Source organism: Eleutherodactylus coqui, chromosome 13 (assembly GCF_035609145.1).
Source record: "Eleutherodactylus coqui strain aEleCoq1 chromosome 13, aEleCoq1.hap1, whole genome shotgun sequence".
Lineage (NCBI taxonomy): Eukaryota > Metazoa > Chordata > Amphibia > Anura > Eleutherodactylidae > Eleutherodactylus > Eleutherodactylus coqui.
The window spans coordinates 128340694-128352092 of record NC_089849.1 but is presented as its reverse complement, the minus strand read 5'-3'; the positions used below and the strand labels follow the sequence as shown (position 1 = coordinate 128352092).

The 11399-nt window shown below is 47.6% G+C and overlaps 1 protein-coding gene across 1 annotated transcript in view; it reads left to right on the top strand.

The window, feature by feature from the left end:
* LOC136587448 (zinc finger protein 271-like) overlaps positions 1-10609 on the top strand; it is a 60362-nt gene extending 49753 nt beyond the window's left edge. Inside the window, exons 6-7 of the mRNA XM_066586017.1 lie at positions 6049-6157; positions 9564-10609. Coding sequence (XP_066442114.1) covers positions 6049-6157; positions 9564-10603 — 1149 coding nt within the window. The 3' untranslated portion in view covers positions 10604-10609. The remainder of the gene's footprint in view (positions 1-6048; positions 6158-9563) is intronic.
* Positions 10610-11399: the final 790 nt, after the last annotated feature.

Genomic DNA, 11399 nt, shown 5'->3' with positions numbered 1-11399 from the left:
CACATCCTTCAACGTCCGGGGCCTCAACACGCCGCAAAAGAGGTATGGAATATCCCAACTAGTCAAAAAACATAAATCAAAAGTATTACTCCTTCAGGAGACACATTTTAAGGGGGGCAAACATTTCCCCTTACCAGGGAAACAGTTTGTGCAATCTTTCCACAACTCTCACCCCCTTTCAGCCTCCAAAGGGGTTTCTATCCTCTTCCACAGGTCGGTTAACTTTATTCCCTCTGCGGAGTATTCGGATCAGGAAGGTAGAGCGCTGTTTGTCAAGGGCTCGATCAACGGAGTCAGACTTACTATAGCAAACCTTTATGCTCCCAATACCCACCAGATTGAATGGTTACTCAAGCAAGTCAAAATTCTCAAAGAATTCGCCAGTGGAGAAATCTTGATGGGAGGTGACTGGAACCTTTCCCTGAACCCCTATCTGGATTCATCTAAGGGTAGATCCCAGGTCTCACAGGGACGCATTAGTAAATTCATTAAAGCTGACGGAGACCTCGGACTAGTAGATGTCTGGCGCACACAACACCCTTCAACCAGGGACTACACCCACTTCTCACAACAACATGGGTCTTATCAAAGATTGGATTATTTATTCACATCCACAACCCTTCTACCAAAGGTCACCAGAGCAGTCATAGACGTGATTTCAATATCGCACCACGCCCCCATTCACTTAGACATAACTATAGCAAGCGAAAGCCCCAGAGAATGGATATGGCGAATTAACGACACCCTATTAGACAAGGAGGAGGATAGGGCTAAATTAACGGAACTTATGGATGAATATTTCCGTTTAAACGGAGAGAAGGGCCCTAAACCCCCGGTGGTGTGGGAGGCCCATAAGGCCTACATGAGGGGGATACTCATCGCGTTAGGGACCAAACACAAGAAACAACGAAATAGAGAGATTGACATATTACTATCCCAAATTGCAAAGCTGGAATACGCTTCTAAACTGTCATCTGTTAGGAACAATCTGGATGAGCTAATAGAAAAACGAAGGACACTGAGCCGGCTATTGCAATCCAGATTTAACAGAAGGCATTTATTTCTTAAACAGACAGTATATATTCAGGGGAATAAAGGGAGTAAGTTTATGACGGCTCTTCTTAAAAAAGCCAAATCCAGAAATCATATTAACTCAATAAAAGATCAGGCGGGCATGATAAAAACTTCAACGCAGGAAATAGCCAAAGTATTTCAGGATTTCTATACTAAATTGTACAATCTAAGAAAACGCCCATCCCCGACAGAACAAACCCTACATATAAGTAAAATAAGCACCTTTCTAGAGTCACTAACACTCCCCAGACTAAAGGAGGCAGATGCGCAAGCCCTCCTGACACCAGCCACAGACAAAGAAATAGAAGGCATAATCACAGCCACCCCCACAGGCAAAAGTCCAGGGCCGGATGGCTTCTCAGCCACATATTTCAAGACCTTTAAAGCAACACTTATCCCTCATATAAAGAATCTTTTTAATTCACTATTACAAGGCGAGGCTTTCCCTAAACAAGCATTGGAAGCTCACATAGCCCTCATTCAAAAGGGGGATAAAGATCCTGTAAACTGTGCAAACTACAGGCCAATCTCGCTTATTAATGTTGATGCGAAATTATGGGCCAAATTCCTGGTTAGAAGGATGGAGGACCATATCCCTAAGTTAATAAATAAAGTGCAGGCGGGGTTTATCAAGGGCAGGGAGGGGAAGGATAACGCATATAGACTGCTGCACGCGATAAAGGTCGCCCAGGCACGCAAAATTCCCACAGTATTGATCAGCACTGACGCTGAAAAAGCGTTCGATCGTATCAATTGGACGTACCTAGAGAGAGTGTTGCTTAATTACAACTTCCCAAGTCCCTGGGTCACGGCAATATTTTCTTTATATAATAACCCATACGCAAGGTTGAAAGTCAACGATTCTCTTTCACAGGCATTTGAGATACGTAATGGGACAAGACAGGGGTGTCCGCTCTCCCCGACCCCCTTTGTCCTAGCGCTAGAGCCCCTGTTACAGGAGATCAGGAGACACCCAGAGATTGAAGGGCTATCAGTAGAACGTCAGATGCTTTCTTTGGCGGCTTACGCCGACGACATTATGTTCGTCGTGTCGAACCCGCGGAAAGGGATCCCCACATTAATTAAAACTTTGGACACTTCCGGGTCCATTACAGATTTTAAAATAAACTACGCAAAGTCTAAGATCCTGAATGTCTCGGTGTCTCCAAAATTTAGCAGTATTCTGAGGTCCGAATCACCCCTAGTATGGAAAGAGGACTATATCGAGTACTTAGGGATTAAAATCACGAAGAAGGTAGAAAACCTATACACATACAATTTTCAACCCCTTCTGACACAGATTAAAAACCTGTTGGGTACATATGATTTGCCATACCTCTCGTGGTTCGGGAGAAAGAATATTGTCAAATCCTACGTGACCCCTATCAGCACCTATAAAATGCGCATGATCCCGATTCACATCCCTAAACCGTTCTTCCGGGACCTGAATTCTTTGCTAGCCTCGTACGTATGGAACCGGAAGAAGCCAAGAATTGCACTTGGCTTACTGTCCAAAAGAAGAGAAGAGGGAGGGATGGATTTACCCAACGGCTATTTTATTCAGCCCGCAAGGGGGAAGCAGCGGCCTACAAAATCTCATTCAGGTAGGTAGGTTCAGTTCTTGGAGGTTGGGGAATGCTTATGGGCAAGGCCTTATGTCTCATCCCAACTCGATTATTCAATTCTAAGCGCAAACGTACGGAATCTAATTCTCTCACTTTCCAATGTCATAGAAACTTGAAATTTGGCACGAGCATTGATTATGTCATAAATAGGAAAAGTTAATGGGTCCCAACTCGATTATTCAATTCTAAGCGCCAAAGAATTAGCGTCCAAATTTTACGTACGGAATCTAATTCTCTCACTTTCCAATGTCATAGAAACTTGAGATTTGGCACAAGCATTGATTATGTCATAAATAGGAAAAGGTAATTGGTCCCAACTCGATTATTTAATTCTAAACGCCAAAGAATTAGCGTCCAAATTTTACGTACGGAATCTAATTTTCTCACTTCCCAGTGTCATACAAACTTGAAATTTGGCACGAGCATTGATTATGTCATAAATGGTTGTGCGTGCGTGCGTGTCTGTTTGTCCTTTATGCGCTACTACACCATTCATCCGATCGCCATGAAACTTTGGGAAGTTGTTGAGTACACTCCTGGGAAGATTATAGGCATAGTACAACTATCCTACGATAAATGGCGCGCGTGCGAGCGTCGTCGACAGTTACGCCCCCCCCCCCACGTAAATCGTTCGATTTCCATCACTGCCACTAATTCTCTCACTTCCCAATGTCGTAGAAACATGAAATTTGGCACGAGCATTGATTATGTCATAAATAGGAAAAGCGAATGGGTCCCAACTCGATTATTCAATTCTAAGCGCCAAAGAATTAGCGTCCAAATTTTACGTACGGAATCGAATTCTCTCGCTTCCCAATGTAATAGAAACGTGAAATTTGGCAGGAGCGTTGATTATGTCATAAATAGGAAAAGCTAATGGGTCCCAACTCGATTATTCAATTCAATGCGCAAAAGAATTAGCGTCCAAATTTTACGTCCGGAATGTAATTTTCTCACATATAAACTTGAAATTTGGCACGAGCATTGAATATGTCACAAATAGGAAACGCTAATGGGTCCCAACTCGATTATTCAATTCTATGCACAAAAGAATTAGTGTCCAAATTTTACGTACGGAAAGTAATTTTCTCACTTCCCAATGTCATAGAAACTCGAAATTTGGCACGAGCATTGATTATGTCATAAATAGGAAAAGCTAATGGGTCCCAACTCGATTATTCAATTCTATGCGCAAAAGAATTAGCGTCCAAATTTTACGTACGGAATCGAATTCTCTCGCTTCCCGATGTAATAGAAACTTGAAATTTGGCACGAGCATTGATTATGTCATAAATAGGAAAAGTTAATGGGAAGTTGTTGAGTACACTCCTGGGAAGATTACTGGCATAGTACAACAATCCTACGATAGGTGGCGCGCGTGCGAGCGTCGTCGACAGTTATGCCCCCCAGACAAAGATCGTTTGATTTCCATCTCAAGCACAAAAGCAAAAGGCATTACGAGCAACGGGAGGCGTGTTCAACTACAAAATGATGCATCCGCCGAACGTATCACAAGACAATTCCTGGATATTCAGAATGCTGAGGTAAAATGAAAGCTGTGCTGTGATTGGTTGCTATATATTATACCGCTGAGGTAAAATGAATGCTGCGCTGTGATTCGTTGCTATTTTTTATATTGCTGAGGCAGAATAAAAGTTGCGCTGTGATTGGTTGTTATTTCTCTTACTGCTGACGTAACACGAAAGCTGCACTGTGATTGGTTGTTATATTTTATACTGCTGAGGTAACATATAAGCTGCGCTGTGATTGGGTGTTATATATTATACCACTGAGGTAACCTAAAAAAGCTGCGCTGTGATTGGTTGTTATCTAGATATATAAAAACGAATGTATGTCTGTCTGTCTTCGCAGCAACGCGCGACGGGTACGCTAGTCACCTATAAAATGCGCATGATCCCGATTCACATTCCTAAACCATTCTTCCGGGACCTGAATTCTTTGCTAGCCTCGTACGTATGGAACCGGAAGAAGCCAAGAATTGCACTTAGCTTACTGTCCAAAAGAAGAGAAGAGGGAGGGATGGATTTACCCAACATCTCAAACATATACAGAGCCATACAGCTCACGTACTGGTTAGACCTTACCCACCCAAGCAGAGATCTCCTTCTCCAAAAATTTGCGGAATGCGCACACGGGGAAGACATAGTCAAAGACCTGTGGTTGCCCGGGAGACAGCGATATACTTCCAAAAAATTCAATCCCTTATTGAGGGCCCCCTGTGAGACCTGGGACACATATAGGCCCAACCTTGCACCTGACCCTTCCCCAATAGCCCCATTGAGTATCATGTGCGATCTGGTGGGCATTGACATGGACCGGAACATGAGAAATATATGGCAATGTCTTGCAGGCGCTCAAATAAGAGAGGTGCAGGCACTAGCTAGCCAAGAATCAGGCGAGGATGGACAGGCTCTGACTGCTAATTTACAAATCTCTTTCCTACACAGAGCACATATCAGCAAAACGACAGAAGAATTTCTTAGAAAACATAGATCTACCAGACCCCACACCCCCTTCGAGGAAGGAGCGCCCAAACAAAAACAAATAGCGAGAGTACAAAAGAAATTTATCGATCCCAGCATAGGCTACAAGCCCGCATTTCTCACTTCCTGGGAAAAAGAACTCGGTATTCACCTCACAGCAGAGGACACAAAACTAACCTTACAGCTAGCTTTTGCCTGTCCCTGTGTGTGGCGCTGCAGGAATCTCATTACAAAACCCTCGTTAGATGGTACAGAACACCGCAGGGGCTACACACGCACAACTTGGCCTCGCACGACAGGTGCTGGCGTTGTGATGCCGACGGCGGCTCATACCGCCACATATGGTGGGATTGTCCAGCTATCACCCCATACTGGAAAGAGATTGAACGCTCCATAAGAACAGTTAGGCCCAACTTTGTACTGACCCCAGAGATAATTTTCCTGTGGAAGCCGTCCCCTGAGTTTCACCCCACGAAGGACAAACTAGTCGCTCTGTTAATTGATGCGGCGAAAGCGCTTATACCGGTATGGTGGCTCCAAAAGTTAACCCCCACTGGGACACAATGGAGAGAAAGGGTTGACCTGATCTATAATATTGAAGAACTCATTAGTTGGAAGAGGAACACCCACGACAAATTTATCAAGGAGTGGGAGTTGTGGAAACGTATAAGCTAAGCCCCGTGTCACACATTAATACATAAAGACAGGAGGAGAAACGCCCTTTCCCGGACTTTCCGGGGACAAGGCGGCTTCATCTCACTCCCCCACATAACGAACCTCTACATTCAAGCTGCGGTCACCCAGCCTTGCTGGGGGGACGCCCCGGACGTTGAGGGAGATCTTAGCATGGTGCTTTCCACTGGAAGTCCTCACAATGGAAGCCTGAGGCGGATGACCAGGGAGACACTAGAGGGAAGGCGGTATTGGCGAGCGCCCCCCCCATTCAAGAGACAGGTAAATTCGGAAGAGCAATATATACCTGCTATAACATCCCCCCCTCCCCAGACCCTTCCCCACCTTACCCTTTCCTACCCCACCTCCCATGTTATGTCTTTTGGTATATGTTTTAGATATTTTGTGTATAGGATAGCCGCGCGTTAGGCTATTGCATATAGTAGGACCCAAGTGAATTCGAGGACACTAGAATTTAAGAAGCGCATTCATTATGATTATACGCTAAAGCTTTATTAGTCCTTAAAAGGTGTCCTATGTAAGGCCCGATTATGTCCAGGGTCCAGCTTTGACTTTTATTCTGATATTGTTATTGTTCTCTGTAAAAGTGAAAACTTTGAATAAAAATGGTTATAACAAAAAAAAACATGAATTCTTTTGAACGGCTTCATATACGAGCGACCATCTTTTTTCCCACATCCTGTCTTATCTTTGGGCGTTCCCTCCAAAAGCCTCACTGGAAACAATGTAAATACTTGATGAAAGCCGCGCCAGCGGATCGCAACCTGACGGAAGTGATGGGAGCCGCTTTGGACCCAGAATCGCCTCCCGTGCTGGGACGTTGCACATGCAGGATATGATATCTGGCGGAGTGTCGCACGCAGCCGTGTGATATTAGCTTTAGGGCGCGTTCACACAACTGAGTTTCTCGTCCCAGCTTTGTACATTGCAAGATGCGCTGAAGTAGACGCTATTGTTGTCAGCGGGTCGATCCGCACAGACGCTAGTGTGAGATACAAAAATGGCCGTATGTTCTGCGCGGCTGCAGGAATCTCGCTGTTTCCAATAGATGAGGTCCGCTGAGCCTCGTGCGCTCCTGTTTACAGTGCATGCCGGCTGTTGAGCCTCACCTGTAGCGGGCATCCCGTCTTTCTGGCGGTGTTACACCGGATCCCCCTCCTTGTACTGAAGTTAACTGACGGCCGCTCATACGCTAAAGATGGCCGGACGGTTGGGGGAGCGACGGAATCGGAGACGCTGGGTTGTCAAATATCCCAAGTTGTTTCCTTTCTGAGAGTAAAGTCTGTTTAAAGAAAACTTGGCAAGCGGCATCATCTAATTGTGTTGTAGCGGCGGTGTAGATCCTGTACTGTCCAGGTAACCCTGGAGTCCCTCCCCGCTGTAGCCTCACACCTTTACCTCCCCAATATCCCTTCCAATGAGCCAATAATGGCTCCACTTCATTCTTTGGGTATTTGAGACCTAACATATCGTTAACCCCGGGCATCAGAGGGAGGTTTATGGAGCCCACCAATGTGGGGACACCCGTACTGCCTCCCTCTGCACACCAACCGACTCGGGCGACCCATGTCCCACTTGTGTCCTACCGTAGGCCAACGGACTCGGAGACCCAATCTGGACCCACTAGCGAGGACCGAGTAGACGCTTCTTAAAGTGCATTGAAGTTTAGTTGTCAACCGGCCTCTCATGGTTGGAAATGGCGCGGCTCAGCGGGGCGTCTTAGTATTTGTGTACAATAACCCTCTGCGGGTACTTTGCGTTCTGCGCCGTCAGTGAGGAGCAGGATTTTGTCATAAAACTCGTATGAACCTGAATTGGAGGCGGAGCCGGCGGGTCCTGCTCTGCCAGGACCTTCTGCTGCTGGTAAGCTTCAGGCTCGAGGCGCCCCTCATGGTGGTGGGGTAGGCTCGGGGCACCCCTCATGGTGGTGCGGTAGGCTCGGGGCGCCCCTCATGGTGGTGCGGTAGGCTCGGGGTGCCCCTCATGGTGGTGGGGTAGGCTCGGGGCGCCCCTCATGGTGGTGGGGTAGGCTCGAGGCGCCCCTCATGGTGGTGCGGTAGGCTCGGGGTGCCCCTCATGGTGGTGGGGTAGGCTCGGTGCGCCCCTCATGGTGGTGGGGTAGGCTCGGGGCGCCCCTCATGGTGGTGCGGTAGGCTCGGTGCGCCCCTCATGGTGGTGGGGTAGGCTCGGGGCGCCCCTCATGGTGGTGCGGTAGGCTCGGTGCGCCCCTCATGGTGGTGCGGTAGGCTCGGGGCGCCCCTCATGGTGGTGGGGTAGGCTCGGGGCGCCCCTCATGGTGGTGGGGTAGGCTCGGGGTGCCCCTCATGGTGGTGGGGTAGGCTCGGGGCGCCCCTCATGGTGGTGGGGTAGGCTCGGGGCGCCCCTCATAGTGGTGGGGTATTCCAGCTCCCCTGCCTAAAGCGCCATAAGCTAGATGATTAAAATCCATTGGTTCTATTGTCTGCATATTGTACATACAAATACACCCATGTGACACGGGTCTAACATGAGTAGGATTGGCTCCTGACCCCTGGGGGGTTTGCCTGCCTTTGCATCAACATTGCAGGGGTTGAACTAGATAGGGTGGGAGTTATTTTGTCTGCCTAAGGCCAGAGTTATGCGGGGGCGAGTCCCTTCTAGGTGTCTCTTTGTTGTAATGTTGGCCCTCTTGGCATTTTGAATGTGTTGCACTATTTGGGGTCCTTCATTTGGATGCATCCCTGTTTTTCCATTGGCTGTTGTGCTCTATCCCATACTTATTATTCTAAGGAAAGAGGAAAAGCTAGGGCTCTTGCAAAGAAGTTCTTGCACGGGATCACCCTTATCGGGGCGGAGGTCCAGATTATGAGGCGGGCCTTTGTACCAGGGTGTGATTGTTCACTACTGCAACTCAGCCAACCAATCACAGCCATGAAAGGCTGTCATTGGTTCATTGAACGCTGCAGTGATTGGCAGAGCCGCAGCACAACAAAGGTAAAATCAAATTAGGTAAATAATGAAATGGTGACTCGTGATGAAGTAATGAGCGCTCAGCAGGATTGTGCAGCGAGGAGCATCAGGTGTTTATGCCTGCGGGAACTACAATCAGCAATCGAATTGTTTGTCATTCAGTCGCCGGCAGCGTTTCCACCGAACGATTGCTGCAGCAGGAGTCTGAATGATCCCGTCCCGTCTGCCGCCGCCGCCGACCTCTCGCCATGATACGAGAACTTGCTTTTTTCTTTCCTGAAGTCTACATGTTGCGGCGCTGCGGCCCGGGCTCGCACAAGCGCACGTCTGCTGGTGTGATATGCGGTAATTCTCAGGCAATCTAGTCCATTGACTCGTGTTTCGTTTGCGTGCGTCCGTTGCGTATTACACACGCATTGTCTTCTTTGCAAAGCGATAGAATGGGGGATGTAAACGAAGAACAGGGATACTGCGTATGACTGCGTGCGTGAGATAGGCTGCCCTAGGTGGAGGTAGGCCGGCTGCACCGCGGTAAAACCCTGCGCGACTCTGTTCTACGCATACGGCCGGGAGAGGCTGCCTGAATGTGAACAACAGAACTTCCTGTCTTGATGAAGAATAGTCGGTTTAGGTCAGTCTTCGCAGACAAGCGTATGTTGTCCTTGGTGTGGGATCTTCTCTCTCCCCCTACTACAGTGATGATTATGTTTCCCCGCAGATGGTTGCACCACGAGTTTAGAAGAACACATAATTTTACTTCCGGATTTTGAAGCTGAAGGTTCTGATAGTCCGGAGGGTCATTCTGGAAGATACGCCCTGGCGCCCCAGGTGTCTACATTCCATCATAGCACAGAGCTTCCATCTGATCCTCGTCACCACCATCCCTGGTTCCCTGACCGGTCACAAATTGTAAATGAAAGGGCCGTTCCCGCCGCGTGGAAAGTATTTCCCTATTCTCAATGTGGGAAACTGTTTAAGAAGAACTCGAGCCTTTCTCTGCACATGAGAATTCACAGGGACGAGCGGCCGTTCTCCTGTTCAGAATGTGGGAAAGGCTTCACACAGAACTCCATTCTTGTTGAACATCAGAGAAGTCACACGGGGGAGAAGCCTTTTGCATGTTTGGAATGTGGGAAATATTTTGCCCAGAGGTCTGCTCTTGTTAAACATGAGAGAAGTCACACGGGGGAGAAGCCTTTTGCATGTTTGGAATGTTGGAAAGGTTTTACATGTAAAGATCATCTTGAGAGACATCAAAGAATCCACCGAGATGAGAGGCCGTTTTCTTGTTCCGAGTGCGGGAAACATTTTACTCGGATTTCGGCTCTTGTTGCACATCAGAGAATTCACACAGGGGAAAACCCGTATTCCTGTTTGCAATGTGAGAAATCTTTTAGCTATAAATCTGTTCTTATAGAACATGAAAAAATCCACTCCGGAAAGAGACCGTTTTCATGTTCAGAATGTGGGAAAATGTTTGGCCAGAAATCAACTCTCATTGCACATCAGAGAATTCACACAGGAGAGAGGCCATTTTCATGTTCGGAATGCAGGAAATGTTTTACTCTGAAATCAGGCCTTGTCCGCCATCAGCGATCTCACACGGAAGAGAAACAATGTTCATGTTCAGATTGTGGAAAATGTTTTGGCATAAAAGCAGCTGACCTCGTCCATCATAGAGCTGACACCGGGGCAAATGTGGGGGAAGAGCAACTCGTCAAATGCCATCGGTGTATGTTCTTACCTAAGTCATTGTGAGGAAATAAAGAGATGTTGGTATTGTGTGAGAGTCTCATACCTCCTGGCATCTGTACCTGTCAAGAATGGGGTCCCCCAACCTCCACCCCCACCTGGTTTTGTGGGGGACAGCTTACTTTTGTAACTCCCATAGAAAAGATTAGATACCTCTCCCTTTCTTCTCCGCCTGAAGACTGTGGCCTTCAGCAACCAGTCCAGTCAGGTGGCCACCTACGTTCTTGATAGACGGGACCTGCATCTAATAATGCAGTAAGTGTCTCTGCTGGGAACATCTGAGCTTCACCACAGCAGGGACGACATTCGTATGTATGAAAGCTAGAGGACTGATCCCCAGGGCCGGCGTGGTCCTCAAGAGGTTGAGGTGGAACTGAAGGGTTTGCTAAAGACGTCGCCCTGATGTCACCTGCAAGGGATTGAAGACCGTTCTAAGGACATGGTGAAGCTTGAACTAACACCTCTCCAGCTCACGGCTCGGACTGATCGCTCCATTTTATTTGCAGAAAATGGGGTTTGAAGAAGCGAGCAGTCGGCCATTAGGCCGCGTGTGCCGGGGACGGCTGAGTCCTCCATGAAGGACTGGTGCTTTGGGACATACATGGTTTCATACTGTCTGAATTCTTCCAAGATGTCATGGTGAAGAGCAGAGGGCCCCTAGCTGGGTGATACAAGGTATCCATCGCGTTAGGTTTGGGGTAAGCTGAAGGACCCGAACAATAAAGTCCTTATACCACATGGTGAAGGACAGAAAATGGGGACAAATAATGGGGAAATAGCTTTGTTTCCACAGCCACCAGCA